General features: G+C 42.7%; 1 protein-coding gene across 1 annotated transcript in view; it reads right to left on the bottom strand.

Annotated features, from left to right (window-relative positions):
- The window catches only part of BANK1 (B cell scaffold protein with ankyrin repeats 1), a gene marked incomplete at its 5' end in the record, with an annotated part of 142,586 nt that overhangs the window by 1,693 nt on the left and 118,999 nt on the right, over positions 1-21,894 (bottom strand). The window contains 6 exons of the mRNA XM_054382960.1: positions 1,196-1,266; positions 2,818-2,881; positions 5,309-5,502; positions 6,821-6,889; positions 17,973-18,200; positions 20,990-21,295. Of these exons, the coding sequence (XP_054238935.1) occupies positions 1,196-1,266; positions 2,818-2,881; positions 5,309-5,502; positions 6,821-6,889; positions 17,973-18,200; positions 20,990-21,295 (932 nt within the window). The remainder of the gene's footprint in view (positions 1-1,195; positions 1,267-2,817; positions 2,882-5,308; positions 5,503-6,820; positions 6,890-17,972; positions 18,201-20,989; positions 21,296-21,894) is intronic.

Raw genomic sequence — 21,894 nt, 5'->3', positions numbered from 1 at the left:
ATGAGGGGATAACTGCAAGCAATTCAAGCCAGCTAACATGGTTTCTGCACTCTTGCACTTAGGCTCAGACGCTGGATGACTAAGCCAGACACAGAAGGTGCCGTAAGGCAAATGCATTAGAAGGCAGGTTTTGAAATGCCAGCTTCAGGAACAGCCAAATGAGCTCTACACAGGTAATTCACATGTCCAAAGATATAGATAGGTATTATACAGGCTATCCAGCATGCATCTACCTCACTGTGGGTGCATTCTGGCTGTCTCAATTTGATAATGTCTCCCAGGGGATACCTCTCACTGAGGACTTCAAATGCCAAGACATATCTCACAAGATGAATTGTTTCAGTTCAATCATTCCCCATCTTCCTTGTCTTCTGCTCTAGTACTCCACAGTTGGCTAGGTGGCTCTCCAAAATGTGGATGAGCCTGGCTTACAGATGAAATATCCTGTAGTCAGTAGGCTACTTCTAGATGACCAGATGCCCAGGAAAGCCTTAAATATCTTAAAAAAATTTGGGGCCACTCACATTTCAAAATAGAGCTTTTTGTCCCCAGGTAATTTAAGTGCTTCCATGAAATTTTCTTAAAGGTATTTTTTTGTTGTTCTGATGGCTTGGAAAAAAAGATATCAATGGTGATGAGCAAGACCACATGCTTACTGCAAAGTAATGAGATAAACCATTGTGTCTGTGCCTGTACTTTCTGCAAATGGACATTCTACCTCCTTAGTCATTTAGTTGTTCTTAAAACAGTTTTCTAGAGATACTTCACTCCAAGCATGACAGCAAGTTTTGCTTTGCACTTTTTTTTCAGTTCTATATTAAACTGTTGCAAACTGAGCTGTGAACTTTCAGATAGCATCAAATGTTATAATGGAAGACTGAACCAAGTGCCACTCTCATTAATAACCTTCATTACAGTGGAAGCAAGATCAAACTTATCAAGAAATGAAAAATTATATTCTGTGCTAATTTATAGGAGATATTTTCTTTTCTCATTAAAATAAAATCACATTCCTTTTCTAACAGGCTTCTGAGCTGATCTCTCTAAATCTTTAATCAAGTCTTCCAAAATTGTCTGTGAAAATGACTATCCAAAGCCTGATTTCAAACGTGGAGGCCCATGTTTGCAAAGGTCCAGATGGAGAGTCCCTATACAAATGTCCACCCATCTGAGAAGTGCTACCATCCATACTTACGGCTTTATTAAAGGGCATGTGGAACAGAAAGTCTCGAAAAGGAATGCTCTCTGGTCTGCTTTCTGTAGGAGCTACAAAAGAGAAAGGAACATGATTGCTACTTTTCTTTCAGGCAATTTATTTATGTCTGGACTTAGCTACTGGTCTTCTGCGATCCTTCTTGCCTCTTGCTATCCATGTGCCTCCAGCTGTAGCAGGAGTTCCAACTTTCAGAAATTCCTGTTTCCAAGAATTTAAATCTCTGATAATAAAGGGCACTGCTGGGCAAGACAAGGGCCTCCATCATGATTCCTCCCATTGCAGTGCTGCAGTGTTCTGCCACTGCTTTTCTATGCATCACAGGATAGCAGGCAGTGTAACAGAGGGCAGAGAGGTTAAGACAGAAGGGAACACAGCAATTGGTATCCAAGCTCCTAGGGACTCTCATAACATTTACAATTCTGCTGTTGCTAAAACATTTCTGCTGCTATGAGTCAATAACCGAATGCTGGAGAGAGAGAGACAGCTCCAGAGGCAGGACTGATGCAGCCTTATGAGAAAACCCTACAGATAAATACCTCCCAGGAATCACCCTCGAATCACCCTGAACTGTCACTTGCCTACAGAAAACAGACTGCAGGAACAAATGCTTGGTCTCCTGTGCAGTGCTGCACCCCTGCCAGCTATGCAGGATACTTCATCTGAAATAGAGATGGTCTAGACTGCAGCTCTGCCACTGGGCCAGCAAGATTTTCACTCCATTCACTATCTCACAAGTCCATGTGAACACAACTGTCTAAGAATAATGAAAGCAGTACTGTGGAATGATTTGGCCAGGCTCTGAGCAACCTGATCTAGTTAAAGACATCCCTGCTCACTACAGGGGCTCTGGACTAGATGACCTTTAAAAGTCCCTCCCAACCAAAAGCATTCTAGGAATTTATAATTCTATGATTATTTTTCTTTCATTTATTAGCACCTTCTGTATTTAGGTGCTGATTTTTAAATGGCAATATACAAATGAGACTAAGTTTCCCTTCCATGAACACACAATCCTGGAGTTTACAGAAATCACAGGCCTGAAGTCAATAGCATCTAAAATCTTTTCATAACAACAGGAGAAAATAATTTGCAGGAAATACTGGTGATTTACACTGCTGCAGATGACATCCAGTCACAAAGGGAAAAAAGCATCCTAAATGACCAATAGTTACAGCTTTTATTAATGACTCAGAACACTTAACTGCTGTAGCAGTGGCAAGTTCATTGAGTATTTGTAAGTGCAAATTGAGAGCTGATTTACAAATAAAATATGGACATCATCAACTAAGTTGTTCTACAGAAATCATCTACCTTAAATGTGATGAAGCGGTAGGAAACAGGCTCCAGAAAAGCTCAGCCACAAGGATTTGAGAAATTTTCTGCCCCATTAACTCTCAATGAGCTCGCCTTTGGGATGAAATCTTGACCCTGGTGAAGGCTTGGTTTCACTAAAATAACTTAAATGTGGTCAGATACAGAAAATCCTCATTACAAATTCAGTGCCTGAGCCAAAAGTCTCCTTATGCTTTGGATCAGACCTTTGCAGTGTACTTGCAGTTCAAGGTTTCAGTGTTCTGAAAGGCAGAGCAAGTGCAACTCACCATTTAGATTCTCTTTTTCTAGTCTGTTTCCGGCAGAGGTGTCTCGAAGGTGGTGCACTTTTTCCTTTAAATGAAAAACAAGCATAAAGCCAGCAGCAGCAGTCAGCAAAGGAGCTTTACTTGTAGAAATAATGAAGCAGCATAAAAAGCTTGATTCTTTAGCATTCTGAACACTGAGCTTCTCTCCAGGAAAATAATTAAAAACCTGAAAATTGTCTGGGATGCACTCTTAAGTAGGTGCTTATTTGATCATTTATACCTTTGAGTCTTGTGGAGTTTCTTCCCATCAGGAAGTTACACTGATTCCACCATTATCCTACAGAGGCTTGGGGGTTATTTTTTACTATGGACAAGTGGTTTTTTTTTTTTTTTTTCCCCTCACAAATCCCAGTGAGGACCAGACAGCTGTGGTGATGGCATGTGAATTCATGTAGTCACAGGATGGTTTTGGTTGGAAGGGACCTTGAAGATCATCTAGTTTCAATGCCCCTGATATTCGCAGGGATACCCTCAGCCCTCATCCAAGCTGGCCTTGAACACTTCCAGGTAAGGGACACCCACAACCTCCCTGGGCACTTCTTGGGGAACTACACTGGTGACTGGCCACCAGCTTGATGTGACCCCACTTACTATAACTCTTTGAGCCTAACCTGTCAGCCAGTGAATTGCTCACTTGTCCAGCAGTGTGCTGGATGTTTTATCCAGAAGGGCACTGTGAGAGACAGCATCAATAGCTTTGCTAAAATCCCAAACCACCAAATCTCCTGGCTTCCCTTCATCAGCCAGATGGTTGCCTTTGTCATAAAAGGAAATGAAGTTGGTTAAACAGGACGTTCCCTTCATCATGTTCCTACTGTGGTACAAAATCCAAGTAGTCACTTGCAGGGTATAAACACCACTAGAGAGCAGAGCTTTCCCTTAAGCAGTGAAAACAGGCCAAGTAAATCCTTCTCAATATACAGGCATCTGCTAGTTACCTAAGAGAAAAAATAAAAAGACAACTGTTGCTATCTTTGCATGCACCATGTTCTTCCACAAGTAACTCCTCTGACTGATTCATCAATACTAGCAATTCCCATCTAGTGCTTGGCTGAAGACTGGGAAGGGAGCATCTGCCACACTCTGGCTCTGCTGCCCAACAGCCAGTGCTGTGCTGCTGGTGCCCAGGCTGAGAACAGGGCTCCTATCCCATTCTAAGCCCTGGCACTTTGGCTGTTAAGTATTCTGCTGTGATGCCAAAGCTTGCACTATTTCTTCAGTAAGTGAAAACACAAAGAACATTTAGTATCTCCTCACTGGCAGCATCTGCTAGCTCTCCTCCTCTGCAGTGCAGCAGACTACCTTTGGCTTTCCTTTCTCCACTAAATGCACTTAAAGGACAATACAAAAATACTGTTGTTAATGCACAGTCTCTGTAAAAGGAGAGGATAAGCTCTTCCTCCAGCTGTCTTGTTAAAAGTAATTAAAGAACCCTCTCTGTGCCTTGCTCCTTAGCTACTGGCTCTCATGCAGTTCTTCCAGTGACTCACTGTGTGGCCTCTGTAAATCCTGGGTTTGTGCACCTCAATTTACTGCATATATTGACTATAAAGGAGCTGCTGCTACAATCACAAGTTTCACTAAGCAGATTCAGCACTTTCAGCCAGGCACAAAGCCTGGTGCAAGTCAATACATATTAACAATGTATGCTTGATAGAGTTAGTTTGGTAGCTGATGCTGTTCAATAGTGCATTCAGCTAGAGAAGGTTTGTGGTTTCATAAAAGATGCACAGACCTAAGCATACCCTCACAGTTTAGAACAAAAGTCTTAAAAGATCACAGAATGGTCTGGGCTGGAAGGGACCTCTAAAGCTCATCCAGTCTGACCTCCCTGCAGTCAGCAGGGACATCCCCAACTAGATCAGGCTGCCCAGGGCCTCGTTGAGCCTCACCTTGAATACCTCCAGGGAGGGGGCCTCAACCACCTCCCTAGGCAACCTGTTCCAGTGTTCCACCACCTCACAGTAAACAACTTGTTCCTAACATCTAATCTAAATCTGCTCTTCTCCAGCTTAAAGCCATTGCTCCTCATGTCCAGCTTCTCATCCATCAGCATCCCCAAGTCTTTTTCCACAGGGTTGCTTTCTATCACCTCATGCCCTAGTCTGTATTGATAGTGAGGATTGTTCTGGCCCAGGTGCAGAGCCCTGCACTTGCTGTTATTGAACCTCATGAGGTTCACCACATATTTAACTCATTTTTTTTTAACCAAATGCAACAGCACCTGAAGTTAGGAAAAATAAATCAAAGAAGCCTCTCATAATCAAACAACAGTGGAAAATGATATCAAGAGGATTCAGAACCATAAGCAGCAAATGCTTGGGGAGCTGACAGGCATATAAATCATGACTCTTACTTCTTGAGTTCACACATATGACATAAAATACAAGAGTTTGTTTTTGGAGTCTCTGATCAAGATTCCTGTCAAAAACCATAAATTTCAGACTCATACCTGTTGAGCGGTCTGTCGTCTCTGGTTTTCATTCTGCCACTGTTTAAATCTGTCAAGGGCTTCATCCACGGAAATGTTTCCCCTCTTCACCTGCTCCTGCAAGTGGATGAGTTCCTCCTGCTCAGCAGGCAGGCTGTGTTTCACAGTGCTGTCAGTTACTGTGTCAGGATGGCCTCTCTGTGCTGCTATAAAACCTAGAAAGGGAAAGGTAGAAAAGCCATGATTAACCCATTTCATTCCTTTTTCTTTAGGATGCAAATGCTTTTTTCAAAGGCACCTAAGTGATTTTTACCAGCTGGCATCAATAAAAGCAGAACATCTTTAGGGTGCCTTCTCCCCTCTCTTCTTTCTGGTTTGAGGTTTTTTGTTTTTTTTTTTTTTTTTTTTTTTTTTTTAGTGAGAAAAATGCAGCAAAGTAATGAGGATTCTCCCAGTACTTCTTGGCAGCAGAGCAGCATCTTGAAAAATGTCCTTCTTACTATTGCTAACAGTAATACCACTGTTACTAAGTCCTCCTCTGCAGAGCTGCTCTCAATCCACTCATCATGCAGCCTGAATTGATACCAGGGATTGCCTCTACTTAGGTGCAGGAATCCTAGAATGGTCAGCATAGGAAGGGACCTCAAGGATCATCTAGTTCCAATCCCCCTGCCACAGGCAGGGATACTTTCCACTTAACCAGGTTGCCCAGAGCCCTATCCAGCCTGGCCTGAGAAACTTCCAGGGATGGGGCTTCCACCACCTCATCACCACACTCATGGTGAAGAATTTCTTCCTAACATCTAATCTAACTCTCCTGTCTACTACCTTGGATCCAGTTCCCCCTAGTCCTATCACTACCTGACACCCTAAAAAGTCCCTCCCCAGCTTTCTTGTAGGCCCCCTTCAGATACTGGAAGGCCACAATAAGGTCTCCTCAGAGCCTTCTCTTCAAGCTGAACAACCCCAACTGTCTCAGCATGTCCTCATAGGAGAGATGCTCCAGGCCTCTGATCATCCTCATGGCCCTTCTCTGGACACATTCCAGCATGTCCAGATCTTTATTTTAATAGGGGTTGCAGAACTGGACTCAGTACTCCAGGTGAAGTCCCATAAGAGTAATGTAGAGGAGGAGAATCACCTCACTTGACCTGCTGGCCACACTTCTCTTAATGCAGCCCAGGATCCAGTTGGCTTTCTGGGCTTCAACTGTACACACTGATGGATCATATTGTCCTTGCACTTGGCCTCGTTGAACCTTGTGAGGTTCAGACAGGCCCCTTCTCCATTTTAATCACAACAGAGAAAGGAAACTGAAAAGTCTAAAGTAATTCTGACTCCACAACTTCCCCACAAGACTGTAACTTTAATTCGTCTTTCTTGAATCTGATCTCTTAATGTTGCCATATCAATAAGGTCATAAATCATCATGTGGGAAAACAGATGCTGAATCAGTCAAAATCGAATCACAGCAAATCTTTGCTAGTTCTGAAAAGCATCAAGGCAGTTAAAAAGATAAATGAAATTCTGTACCAGGCTTCCTGGCATGGCAGTAGATCCTGTTGTTTTCACTGGGCACTTGAGCGGCCTTTTGCTGAAACACTAAAACAAAATTAAGAATATAAGGAAGTTAGTGAAAAATGGCAGCAAACCCCATCACACATTCTGAACAAGGGAAGGAGGTTCATGAAAGGAATCTGAAGAAAATGTCTTCTTGTAGCCTAGGGAGTGCTTCTCAACCCACTTGTCAGTCTAATGTTAATTACTTGAAAAATTGTTCTGCACAGAATGGCAAGGTTGCTGGTAGTACAGATATCATGACAAGAAGCTTTAAAGAAAATAAAATAGACTTAGCAGAGTAACATGTTACACATTATAAAAAAAAACCCTGATAGACCTTCTCAGTTCTTCACGTGGTACAGGCACCTACTGCAGCCTGTCTCTCATTTTCTGGGGAAAGCTAAGTCAGAAAAAACACAATAACATTGGGTGAGAATAATGACACTGCTCCAGAAAGAGACTATGTGTGTTTTTGACTACTTTGTTCAAGCTCTAGGAACAGCAAAGCATGATCACTTACTCCACTAGCACAGCCCCTCAAGCCCCACACCTGTACAGCCAGCTTGGATACACCCTGAAATGCTGCAGTCCAGCTTTTGCTGGCAGTGTATGTACAGCCCCGGGAAGGTGGGAAGCGCTTGGTGTCTGCCTTAGCTACTGCCATACAGGCTGTCCTTAAGTTTCAGTTCTGATTTGAGGTTGCAAACGGATAATCCAGTACTCCTTCCCATTACGGAATCTTTCTGACATCACTGCAATGCAGCAAACACACCGGTGCAACGATGCAAATACTTGCTCGGGAGCCAAGGCCCGCTACAAGCAGCAGAGCTGGCACACACTGCATGGTAACCTCCAAAGCCTGGCAACCTGCTCTTGCTGACCAAGGAAACCCAGTGAAGCTTGCTTTGCTCCTTGTCTGCCTGCTTTGTATGATGCAACCACTTCTCTCAGGGAAACACATAAAATGGATGCTGAAGATCCTTGTGACACCTCAATGCTGCATGTTCTACATGAAGAGGTGAGGAAGGAGCACAATTCCTAAGGGTGCATCCTCTACACTGTAGAATAAAGTCTTCATGCTGCCTCCTCAGTAGGCTTGTATGGAAGGTGGTAATGAGTGAAAACAGCTCAGGCCTTGATGTTCCTCAAAACACTCTCAGGCTATATAGGGAGAGTAAAAGAATGCATTAGCACCATCACCTGAGGTTATACCCCTGGTTTCAGCCTAAGCCTGAGAGATTTTACCTTTTGGAATACACTTCTCTCTAATTCTCAATGAATCCCGCTAAATACATGTTTTGAAGGGGGAATTATTAATTACCCTCACAACAATAACAAATGATATGGCAAACAAGTATTAATAAAAAACAGTAACCCTTTACTAATGAAAATTGCCAAACTCATTGAATAGAATCGTTGTATGGTTGGAATGTATATTTACAATGGGAATATGCAGTCTTAGGGCAAATATAAACAATTTAATGCAAATTAGGAGGCAATAACTTGGAAAGAGAACGTCCCCGACAGCAGATAGTGCTCAAGTACAGCAGGGGGAGGCTCGATAAGAACCTTTAAAACCCAAAGGGCAATGAATTAGTTACTCACACTCACATGGGGGATGCTGCTGCTGCTGTGTTAGCTTTGGGGCGCTCTCATACAGCGCGGGCATGGCAGATTGCCAGCAAGGAGAGTTTACTGTGTGGTCCCAGGCTGGTCTGGCTTCAGCAGACAGGGGGCAGTTAATGACGCTCTTCACAACAGGCGCTTGCTTGGTTCCTGGGTAAACTGAGGCACGGCACAGTTCTAGTAGCAAGGGGAAGCAGCCTAGGCGGATCCGGCTTCTAGGCTTGTGGCTTCTCTGGCTTGCATGTGTATGACTCGTGGCTTTAGCCCAGGCTCTGGACCAGGCACTCAAGGCAGGGCAAGGCAACTCAAGACAGCTTCTACAAGACGGGTCCAAGAAGGCTCGAAAGCAAGGCTTAAGCAGGGCAAGGCTTGAGCAAGGCAAGGATGACTACCAAGTCACTTGTATATATACAAATTGCCAGAGATCGATTGGTCCAATGGGGCACTGAAGCTAACTCATAGCTGCCCAATGGAAAGGCCTTCTGGCAGGTTATAACCATAAAAGGGCAGAAACAAAGCCCTTGTATCTGGGGGAGCAGTGGTCAGCTTATGTGCTCTCACCCCAGCTTGTTTACCAGACAGGCAGGAGTCCTCTCCCCTTTGTTCTTTTTTCTGTGTTGCCCTATTTTTCTGCAGGAAGGAAGGGAGAGAAAGGGACCTTGTCTAGAAATCTTAAGGCCTGTCTAGGTTTGTACTGGGCCATGTCATGGCCCTACCATGACAATATGGTTGCAGTGTTTTCTTCTCTGCTTGAAACTGTACTCTCTTTTCAAAGAAGAAATTAACCAGAATCACAGAAACATTCAGGCTGGAAAAGACCCTCAGGATCACCAAGTCCAATCATTAACCCTTCTCTACAAGGTTCACTTCTAAACCACATCCCCAAGCATCACATCCAAACCACTTTTAAACACATCCAGGGTTGGTGTCTGGGCAGCCCATTCCAAAGCTTGACCATTCTTCTTGTGGAAAAATTTTTATTAATGTCCAGCCTAAACCTACCCAGTCGCAGCTTGAGGCCATTCCCTCTTGTTCTATCACTAATTACCTGTGAGAAGAGACCAGCATGCATCAGCCTCTCCATGATGTCTTTTCAGGCAGCTGTAGAGAGCAACGCGGTCTCCCCTCAGCCTCCTCTTTCAAACTAAACTAAACAGAACACAGAGGCAATGGGAGCAGCCTGAGCTTCCCTGTGTAAGGATGAGAAGGGATACACTCAACAATGTCCCTGATTAGAAAGCACTTTAATTGATAGGCTTTGAGATTTCTGCTGAGTTTTGCAGTGCTGGAGCAATCAGAAATGGAATTACTCCTCCAGTTCAATGTAAAATTGTTAAAACCACTTTGCATGCCACATCTTGCTGAAATGATTTTAGCTGGCAGCAAATATTCAGTGTGGGTAAAGTCAATGAAAACAAATCCCTGTTTCTGGAATGCCTGGAAAGAGGTCTGCATGCACTGCTGTACGACTGCCACCGCTTTAGGGAAGACTCCAGCAATTTGCTCCTTCGTTCCCATATTCAAATTCCTTACAAGCTGCTCCAACACAGCAGTGGAATGAAAGAAGTAGGTAATCTTGCACAGGAATATATTCCATTATTTCTTATGGAAGATAAATCAAATGTTCCTTCAGTATTCACACAGCAGTATTTTTTTTTAATGTCAGAATGCCACAGTCCTTGAACTGAGGAAGGTCTCAGAACCTCTCTGCCAGAGATAATCCTATTCAAAAGTTGCAGCACTTTCCCGCTGATTTTTTTTACTGCATGTGCACCCTTCAATACCATCTGTATCATCAGGAAAAGAGTCCTTTGGAATTTTTAATCATATTGTGAGTGGCTAAAGTGCCTGTAGATGCTTGTAGGACAAAATCTACAAATTACATGTCCCAACCTCCTACATGCTGTATAATTTTTGCCCATGACATATCTCCTCTCAGTTTCTCAGAATTAAAGGAGGCTGTATGAACTAATAAGTAACTCCACTTCATTCTTTCCTCCCTCAGTTGCTACAGGACACAGATGAATCACAGAATCAGCCAGGTTGGAGAAGACCTTCAAGATCAAGTCCAACCTATCAACCAGCACCATCTAATCAACAAAACCATGGCACTAAGTTCCTCATCCAGTCTTTATTTAAACACTTTCAGGGACAGTGACTCCACCACCTCCCTGGGCAGCCCATTCCAATGGCAAATCACTTTCTGTGAAGAATTTTTTCCTAACGTCCAGCCTGAACCTCCTCTGGTGCAGCTTGAGACTGTGTCCTCTCCTTCTGTCAATGGCTGCCTGGGAGAAGAGACCAACCCCCACCTTGCTACCACCTCCCTTCAGGTAGTTGTAGAGAGCAAGAAGGTCTCCCCTGAGCCTCCTTTTCTCCAGGCTAAACAACCCCAGCTCCCTCAGCCACTCCTCACAGGGCTTGTGCTCCAGACCCCTCTCACCAGCTTTGTTGCCCTTCTCTAGACATATTTGAGCATCTCAACATCTTTCTTAAGAAGTTCTTTCCATGCCCTAAATACATTTTTATGTCTTAGATAGCAAGATCACTTTTTAGAAATGCAGTGTAACCTCATTATTTCTCCAGAAAAACCAAACTCAGAGTAAGAAACTACTGCAGTATTTTCCAGCAGGACCTGAAACTGGAAAGTGTGACAAAACACAAATCTTGTGGCAAATATGCAGAACTGGGAAAATCCCCAACAGAAGGCTTGGCAAGTGAGCAGGATCCAAAGAGCTCTGAATTGCCTTTTCTATCTCCTTCAGACTAGCTACAGATGTCCGGTTCAGGCTGTCTGCACATGCAGGTAAATGATGTTATGAGGCTTGAAAAGGTGGTTAATATTTTCACGCTTATGACCACAAATGGAAGGGCTGGAAACACTTGAAATCTAGGTCCCTCCTGTATCATTCTGTACCAGAAAGAACACAGTACAGTCACACACTGTGCTAGGAGCTGTGAGGAGTATAAAGGGCCTACAAAGAGAAAGGATTTTTTGTATAATAGCTGCAAGGTGACAAAACAAACAGGGATTTTATTTTCAGGATTAATTGAGGTTCTAGCACAAAGCCATAATGGAACAGAGTCACAGATGCACTGTGACTGCTCAAAAATGGCTTAGTGATAGGCTAGGGATAAGTGGTATCATTAGTGACACAGGCAATCAAAATGGGGCAAGAGCTACATTATAGGAGAGGACAACTCATCTCAGTTAAGAGGCAATGATAACCAAGATATGGTTTCTAATTTACAATCCAGACTGTGAGGGAGGTTGCCTGATTTGTGGTACTAGCAATATTGCCTCTAAAAATCAAACAACAGTTAGCCACTATACATTAATGATTCAAATAAAGCTAAACTGATGCACCTGCCCTCTGGAAGAATACATGAGCTCATCATGCCTAATAATTACTTACTTAACACTTTCTGCAGAACGAAAATAAAGGAGGAAAAAAAATCAAGACATTATTTTAAATTTAATAAATTAATTTGAATTCAGTCTGCTTAGGGATATTCAGGATGCATTTATTCATCAGCTCCACTTGAACCGATGCTCCAAACAAAATTATCTGTTGCCATGGCTGTTTTATTTAGGAAACATTCAAATTTAAAGTCCAGGGGAACAAAATTTTTATGGGAACACAGGGCTAAGTGATAATGCAAATTAATTAATACTCTGGGGTTGCATTTATTAACACATTTCAACTCAGCTGCAAATCACAGTGAGTTTGCAGGCTTTCTCCTTGTTCTTAGCAGGGTTTTGCTTCATTCATTTTAGATTAATGAAGAAAGGAGAAGGAAGGCTAAATTGTTAGTTGGGATAAGTTGCAAGGAGAGACTCCTATCTTTGCCCATTCATTTTTTTTTTCCTCCCTCAGTACATAACCATTTTGAGATTTAAACTGAGTGTGCATAGCACGTAGGCAACTAAAACTTGCAAGTTCTTTTTCTGGTAGGGATTAGACTGCAAATTAGATGTAGCACAGCAAGGGATGACAAATACACAGAATACTAAGGAATGAATATAATAGAATGATGCTTGTTATTCAGGAGATGGGAACTCTGCAGATGGCTGTTGGGATCTTTTTAGATCTCATTTTTCTTTTGTCTCTTTTGTTTGCTAACACATCGGGTATCACTCATCAAGAGGACTAGACAGAGGTCATCAATGCAAGGACCAGTCCTAAAATGTATACAGAACACTTCACACATTTAAAACAAGCAATTCTAGTAATTCATAATGTGGCATCAACTAAGGGACACTGTAAACAGCATGGCCTTCTTTATTTCTCTGAGGCATCACAGCTGAGCACAGACCCAAAGCATGCCCAAAGCATATGAACATGCCTCGTGACTGCTCCAGGTAGGTCCAAGCACTGTGGAGAAGGGATGGCTGTGCTGTGCGGGGTAACAAAGGCTCAGGCCCCAGAAGCTGTCCCCTCATGTTAGTAGAGGTATCTGAATGCACTTACACTGTCAGAGGGCAAGGGGAAAAACCCTGGACAGTTGTACATGCCCTGGTGTAAGAAAACCAATGACCACATCTCAGTTGACAGAGAGGTTCTGATCTGTTCCTACTATGCTGCCTGACACTCAAGACACTTATGACACCACACAACACACATTAGAATGAAGAGGTGATGTCCAATGCACTTGTGGAAATACCAAGCTGCCATGTCACTGTTACCTGCAGCAGCTCAACAGATGCTGCTTGACTTTTTCAGATACAGCATCACATCCACTCATCGCAACTTACACAGGCAGTTGTCAGCCTCTACCTTTCACAGCCACAGTAATTAGTTGAGATTGAAAGCCCCCAGTTTTCTCAGATCAAAAGTAAAATGACTTTCCAAAGAAAGCAAAGTGTAAAGACAAGGTGAAAACATTAATGCTCACCAGCAATCCTCTTCCCAGTTTGCAGTGAGGATCTGAGCCTGTCAAATACCAGCTCAAACCTGTTAGAAACCCAGCTGCCTTCGTCAGGAAGGGATCTCCAGAGACCACACAGAGAGGACTCCTCCACATTGAGGTAAGGTAACAAAAGCAATACCAGAAGCCCTTCTTGCAGAAGGGGTACTGAGCGAGTGAGAAGCGGTGCCAGCTGTTGGTTTCCGACGCCGTTCCGGAGGTGGTGTCAATGTTCCTGCTGTAGCACACACGATGAAGAGAACTCTCCCACTGTTGTCATACATTTAACTCAGTGGATCATGGAAATTGGAAGGACTCTAGCAATACACTCACGAGTATTTTCTCCAGCATGTAAAACCTGCACATACATCTGTGGTCCCATGTTTCCTCCATAAAGCAAAGCAAAACAGGGGAAGACTTTACATCTGGTTTTACCAGAAATATGCTAGTTCTAACACTTTGCTTTCTGATCAGCCAGCATCCTGTAAACATTTCTCTTCTGTGCACCTTATTCGGTACACATTTCAACCTACCAAAGTAAAACAGCAAAAAAATCTAACTGAATGAACACAGTAGATGAAGCCAGTATATGCCCCTTCCCAACCAGGTCTGAAAACCACTCTAAATGCTCTAAGACAGCTGCACAGTGGTTCCTAGTATTTTATTCATGGAAAAACACCCTGAAGTTCAGGATACATAACGAAATTCATCTGCACTGCAGCATTTTATACTCATGGTAGGAAAGTACTAAAAAATCCCTCTGTGGGACATAAATGCTTTGCAGTTTGCATGGGCTCAGAGGCTTCACTTTGGAAATCCCTGCTTTAGAGCATTTAAACAATCTGTGTAGTAAGAATTACAAACTCAGGATCTGATTTAATCTGTGTAGTAAGAATTACAAGCTCAGGATCTGATCTCTATAGTTCCCAGTAAATCAGCCTGACAACTTCCCAGAACTCTAACAGTTCTGTTCTGGATTTTGGATTTCCATTTCATTTGAGTTTATGTTGTCTATTCTGTACATGAGATTTTCTGCCTCCCTAAAAATATCCACTGGCTGTTTGTTACTTTTTCTGCATACCCTGTGATTTTGATGAGCAATGAGACTGCTATTCTCTTCTGGGACAGTAACTGGGAAACAGATTTTTCCATTTCTAGCTTTCAATCCTAGTGTGAAGTCCCACGGACAGCTGTCTTTAAACAGCAAAATATTTAGAATCATGGAATGGCCTGGGCCAGACAGGACCTCCAGCAGTCAGCAGGAACATCCCCAACTAGGATCACGTTGCCCAGGGCCTCTTTGAACCTCACCTCCAGGCAACTTGTTCAACCTGCTCAACCACTTCCCTGGCCAATCTGTTTGTGTTCCACTACCCTCATAGTAAAGAGCTTGTTCCTGACATCCAATCTAAATCTGCCCCTCTCTAGTTTGAAGCCATTGCCCCTTGTTCTGTCACTGCAGGCTTTTGTAAACAGACTCTCTCCATCCTTCCTGTAGCCCCATTCAGGTACTGGAAGGCTGCTATTAGGTCTCCCCAGAGCCTCCTCTTCTCCAGGCTGAACACCCCCAGCTCCCTCAGCCTGTCCTGGTAGCAGAGGTGCTCCAACCCCCTGATCATTTTCATGGCCCTCCTCTGGACCTGCTCCATCAGGTCCATGTCTTTCCTATATTGAGGGCTTCAGACCTGTACACAGTACTCCAAGTGAGGCCTCATGCACAGAGAGGAAACGCATTCATCTGTCAGGGGCTTGTGAGAGGTTTGCAACTGATCAAAGGCCACAGTGTATAAGGTTAGTTATGCTCTTGTAGGATAGGTGTCCTTGCTGCAGAGAGCCCTTCTCATCCTGGTGGTCTCTGGTAAGAGGTAAATAATCAAGTCAGGACAGTAACATAATCCTTAAGCCCTGAAGCAGTCCTGGTAGGTCAGACATCAGAAAAGGCAGGTAAGCATTACAGAATCTCATGCACCTGTCCTAAGAATACACTGGTGACTTCAGTTTTTGGCTCAATCCAATCTGCTAATCAAATAGGGAACGTTAAAATTGCACTGCAAACTGAAACCACACCATCTTCATACATTCAGTTAATAGTTGCTTTGGCAGCACACAACTGAAAAACCACCAAGATCACCTACAGAGGAATACTAAGCACTTGAGGAATGGAAAGGGAGCATACGAGGAGTGCATACCATCTGGACAACAACCTATTTGGCACCAATTTACAGCTGCATTGGTTGATGAACCTTTCACACAGGAGGCTGAATTCTTGCAGTGGTGTAAATGAAAGAACAACTGCACTCTCTGTTAAAGATGCAGTACCTTCAGCAGTGGTCAATAGAGGCAGTTTGTACCTTCATTAAAATTTGAAAAGACAGTAAATGGAACTGACTACACTTTATGCTTTAAGTATTTCAACTTGCTTGTGTTTCTCAGAATTTGTCAGCAAATTCAGGTCAGATGCTCACCCATAAACTGTGGTAGTTTGATTATGACAGGTTGCCATCACCGAGTGTCTACTGCCTGTTTTGAAGTGCAGACCCTGCTGTGAAAGATTCCATCACCTCTGTGGGTACAGAAAGGGCAAAAAGAAATCCTCCTCTCACACCTCTGCATGGCACTATCACAACAGCTTCTGCAATCCTTGAGGCATGAAACTTATTCTTTCCATAAGCTCTCAAAGTACATTGGGATCCAGATGTGGGTGACTGTGCAGCCGTAACACAGCCCTCCTCTGTGCATCCTACTCCACTCTAATCCCATTCTTCCCATAGGAACTCTATCTTACTGAACACCACAAGGGTGATCTTGAAGATCAACCAGAACAGTGCAGCAAAGACAATCTGTTTCTTACTGGAGTATTATTTAATTTGTTTTAGAAGTTAAAAGGTATTCACAGTTAAAGGAGATGGGACACAGAGGAGGGAAGGAAGCCTCAGTTAAGTAACGAAAAGTTGCTCTGCAGAATAGGACTTCTGTCTCCAACAAAGCTCCAGCGTAGTCCCAGATGACTCATTTAAGTCACAAGCTCATGAATCCCTGAATTGAGAGTGCTGACTACAGGCATTAATGATTTAATTACAAGTTCTGAACACTTGCAGTGGCCCCTGAAATCAATGGGATCTCTGCTCTGAATGAGTGAGTGTTATATAATGCTGTTATCCCCATGAATGGCATCTTGGTTACTTCATATGGGCATCCAAAACTTAAATGGATCCAGAACCAATCAAAGTGTTTCTCACAGGAGGGTCTGAGGCAACACACCAGACCTAGGGCACATCTGAATTCTATTTTAAACAAAAATGGGAATGCAAACCACTGCAGAGTGTTGGATCTCATGCTCACCCACTTTAAACACTAGATGAAACAAAATGCCTGTGACAAACAGCAGCACATAGCTGTATACTTAAGGATTGGATGGTAACGTTTGTGGCACTGAGAAACAAAACAACAAAATTCCTTGAATTCTAAATTTGTGATTGTCTGACTTTGCAACTTCTGCAATGCTCTTTTTAACACAGGAAAAAAAAACCAACCACCATGAAACTACTGTCAATTTATTTGAGGGATGAAAAATGTTTGCATGCTGGCAGGCTTTTGTAAAGGAGACTGGAGAAGCAGGGAGTATGAGTTTTGGGGCTTACACTCTGCAGGAGGTCCACAGAAACTCCTTCTGTTATTTTGATATTTGGCTTCAGTCTGAATTGGACTATGAGACACCTTAAATCTGTTCCAGACTCACGTTTCTATGAATGAGCCCAAAGGTGCCCCATTTTTCACAGAAATGGTAAGAGGACATAATCCTCCCTCAGGTGGCCATTTTGTAGAATCATAGAATCATCTGGGCCAGAAAGGACCTCCAAGATCATCAAGTCCAGCCATTTTTGTCCTCTCCACCAAGTCTGTCACTACACCATGTCCCCAAGCACCAGGATCTAGATGGCTTTTAAACAAGTCCAGGGTGGTGATTCATCAACCACCTCCCTGGGCAGCCTGTTCCAGTGCCTCACAGCCCTTTCTGTGAAAATTTTTTCTCTAATGTCCAGCCTAAACATCCCCTGGCACAGCTTGAGGCCATTCCCTCTCATTCTATCATTAGTCACTTGTGAGGAGAGACGAATGCCTACTTCTAGATTTCTAGCATCTTGCATTGGAGATTGGATATTTGAAAGAGGAGTTCACACACAAGCATCTCCCCTCTACTGTTCTCATCAGAAACAAACAAATCTCTCTTGGAATTAAGTAGAAACATTTTGATACAGAAACTTAAAGGCAAGGCAATTCCAAGAACATGTTCCGTACTGTACCATCAAAACAAACACACAACTAGCCCAATCATTCTTACATTTTCCAACATGTCCTAATTTCAGTAAAAAGTAGACCCAAAAAGTGATGCTAGCTGAGATGCAAATTGAAAAATTAACTTCACCCAAAGATGTTATCAGCTTCTTTGAAAGATGAGAATAGGTTGATGGAATGAAGGCTGTTGATCAGAAAGTAACTGAACAAGGGTCTTAGTCTTCTAAAAAATATTATTCCTGAGACAGAAGAGCTATGTTCTAACAGCAAATACTTACAGAGCAGCAGCACTGACCTTGTACTATATAGGGAGTGTTCTCCTCTCTGACTGGTGAACACATGGGACGAGGGGCAGGGGCTGGTGGCCTGTTCATGATGAAGGATCTGCGCTCTTTCCTTTTCTCCCCCTCCTCCGCCAGTATGAAATCATACAGAGATTCCTCCAGGTCTGCAGAAGCGTATGGGTCTTCCTCCTCATCATCCCCCTCACATGTCTCTTGGTCTGTTATGAGCCCATTCCTCCCTAAAAAAGCAAAGAATTGTGTTCCATATCTAGGGTACAGAAAGATCATTAGCACCTAAAGCTTTACAGCTTGCTAAAGTAACTCAGAGACCTAATTTCACTTCTAAACAAAAACTAAATAAAAGAACTACTTGTGATTTACAGAGTCTTCTGATCATTTAAGTCAGTAGAGAGGATGTCCCAAAAGAATAATTCCAGTTTCAAGGCCCTCCTCATGACTTCACATCAGATTATCAAAAACAGATGTTTAGCCATTAGGTCCCAAAATAAAAGGGCTTATAGGAAAGAAATAGTGTCCAAGTTTCTTCCCCAAAAGCCACACAAACACATTCTTTAATAGTGAAGCCTATAGTAAGTGGTACCTGTGGCACCTAGCATTTTGGATAATCAGGCTATTTGTTAACTGTTGCAACAATGACTGCAGAATTGCAACTCATTTTCTAAACGTTGGGATTCGTCTGTCTTATACCATCAGTGTCCCACTCGGTTTTGAGGGCTTTACTAAAACACACTGTGGGACAAGGTGAAAAAAAGTTTTAAAAGCCCCTTACAGCACAGGTGAAATTTATGACTCCTTAACAATCTGTGTCAAGGCTATCCAACACCTCCCAGCTTCCCTGACTCTCTGTACTGCCTATGTTCCACAGCACTACTCAGAACTTGATTCCCTGTGGCTTTTACATTTTATGCTATTAAAAGGAATCGAAGAGTTTCCTGATACCTGAGCTTGTTTTGCTCTGTCTTTAAAAACTCCACGCACTGCTAAGAATCATAGGCTGTTACTCAGGCTGGTGTTCCCATAAATGTTTGTAACTTCCATCTTTCCTGCAAAACCAGCAGACCTGCCTGGAATTCTTGTACCGAGTCATGTTTTTCTTGTGTCTGTACATGTGTACCTGCTTAACCAGGCTGTAGTCACTGCTGGTGTTCTCGGTCCTTTGCTGCTATTCAAAGAATTGTTTCATCTGTTCATGGCTTCAGAGGAGCTGAACAGTGGGATACACTTCTAAATGGAATATGTAATTTATAAATGAGATGTATTATTAATACATACTATCGACATGTATTCTAGCTAAGATATAAAAATGTTTTAAAACAACAAGTGGGATTAAAACACATGCCATATTTAATAGGAAAAATACTTTGTTTCCATGTCACTGTAGAAGTTGTGGGGTTTTTCTCTGTTGGATATTCTTCCTTTTAACTCCCACAGAGGGCACTCTCATGCCATTGCTAAAACAAAGGCTTCAGAAAGAGGAGACTTGCCTGTTAGGTATTCCACAGCAACACCCAAAGCAAGTGGCTGACTGAAAATACACAGCAATGACTTGTTGGAGCTCCTCTTTGAAAGCAAGCAACATCCTTGTTTAGATGATCCCATTCCCCCCCAGTGATGGAATCAAGGCTGACACCTCAGGAAAATTCACAGCATGTTTTAAATGAACTTCACAAAGGAGGTTTTTCCAGACAAGCTCTGCCTTAACCAGCATGGGGATCAGCACAGGACGCTATGTAGCTGAGAAACTTTCTTTGCTGGTACCACATACAGACAACCAGCACTGGCAGAAATGGCAACAACACTACTGCATGGAATAGCCACATGAGAGCTAGCACAAGGCAGGCATTTATATCCAACCTACGCTGTATGCCAAACTCGCTCCCTTGCTTATGCACACACCGAGCTGCAGCTGAGTATTTTGTGGGAAGCAACACACATCTTTACCCTTAGTTCTGTTCTCCCCCTCTTTCTCTTAGAAGCCACCTAGGACTTCCTGCATACAGTTGGCTTTTTCTTCCATAGCACAAAATGGGATAAAAACCTACCTAGAACATGCTATAAAGCTAGAAACCTACTTCTATCTGCTTATATGAACTTCAAAGTGCTTGGTTATGGTAATTTAAGACTCTAATACGTTATGCCACATTTGAAAACAGAGCTAGCATTAACAAGCAGTAGAGAAACTGAGAGGCAATTTGTGTGAGCTCATCAGTAGTGCCCATGACAAATAAGAAGGTTGGGGTTTCTTCCCCCCTATGTTACTATCTAGGACTGGTATTTAAGCTTGAATTCTTTTGCATCCTTATTTTTCCCGATGAAAAGAAATGATAATCATCCCTTCTGAAATAGATGCAAATAGTATTTTGAGCTTCTCATCACTTGAATAAAACTACAACACTAAATTTTAGGTTTTTACTCTGGGGTAGAAGTCTAGGAGAAAAAAAAAAATAAGGCAAGGCAATACAAAACAAAAAAAGCAAAGCACTTCAAAGGTCACAATTTCTGCCTGTCTTTTCAATCTGCAGCACAATAAAACTTTCTATTTCTAACCACAACACTGGCTAAAATGGCATAAAACCACTCTGTTATTTCTCTTTGCACAGTCACTTTCTGTTAATTCTACCAGCAGAATTCCAAGCTGTAACAAACCAAGAGAGTATTTAATATTTTAGTGTTTTTTAATATTTTAGCATTTAGTATTTTTTAAATGGCAGGCAAATGCTTGACAAAAGCGTGAGCTCAATCTTTTGTTTCAATGCTCTCTTGTAAATCCAATCTCTCATGTATTATTTGGCAGCTCTCTGGAATGGGCAGAGTGAGGACAACCTGAAAGCACAGCAGAGCAGCCCACCTGCCAGCTGCAGCAGAGCTCACAGGCACCTTGTGTGCTGTGCAGAACGAGGGCCATGCTGCCTACCCACTGCTGTCAGAGGTAGTGACTGCACAATCTCTACCTAGCCTGCACTTGCACGTGTTCATATCTAGGGTTGTTTTCCTCCCAGGATCATACCTTGTGATAAACTGTGTAGATTGTCCTGTCTTAGGATGCCAGGCAGATTTTGAGGAGGAGGAGGAGGGGGTGGCCTCTTAAAGAAAAAACAGGCTCTTCTGTTCTCTTGGAGATTATCAAGTATGCTGGCATACAAACTGTCAGGGCTGTTGTGAAAGCTGTACGAACCCTCCTCTCCATCTTCATATTCTGTCTCCTCTCTGCTGTCTTCTACATCATCTTTCTCTTCCTCATCCACCTCAGCTTCTTGATGGCATCTTGATCCAATTCCATACTGATCTCCTAGGTTCTGCTTGGCTTTTAATGCAAAAAATACATTATTTCATTCAAAATTTGCCATCTGGAAACATTTCCTGTTTGAAGGACTCCCACAGAAGCAACACAATGGCTAATAAAACTTTCATGAACTGATACAGTAGGAAGGCTGTCAAATACATACTGCCAGTGAACAGCTTTTTAAATATTTACCAAATCAACAGTGGAAGTTTTTATTGTATCTTGTTACTCTGATGCACACCATCTTTGTGCTGGCAATGTTCAACTTCTCTAGAGTTGCTGTCGAAATGAAATGGCCCACATTTACCTTGCCTCTGTAATTTGTACTGCCTGGCTTTCAACGCAGCACAGCACTTAGTAAAATAAAGCTGCAGCTCACACTGTTGCATAGCTTGTTTTTTATACAGCAGAGTTCAGATGTTTACTTAAATCTCTCTAAAATGAAACCTTTCCCCTGGGAGACATGGCTGTACTCCTGTGGAAATGGAGCTCTTATGTCTCCAGTTGCCCATGGACCACAGGACAAGAATTTAGTGGAGAGATGTGAAAGTGTACATTTTAGTAACTACCTGCAGCAGCAAGATTTGGATATTCAGCCTCAGCAACACAGCAGAATCCATCAGCTTACA

Source organism: Indicator indicator, chromosome 8 (genome assembly GCF_027791375.1).
Source record: "Indicator indicator isolate 239-I01 chromosome 8, UM_Iind_1.1, whole genome shotgun sequence".
NCBI lineage: Eukaryota > Metazoa > Chordata > Aves > Piciformes > Indicatoridae > Indicator > Indicator indicator.
The sequence above is the reverse complement of the archived record's forward strand: the minus strand, read 5'-3'. Positions and strand labels throughout refer to the sequence as shown.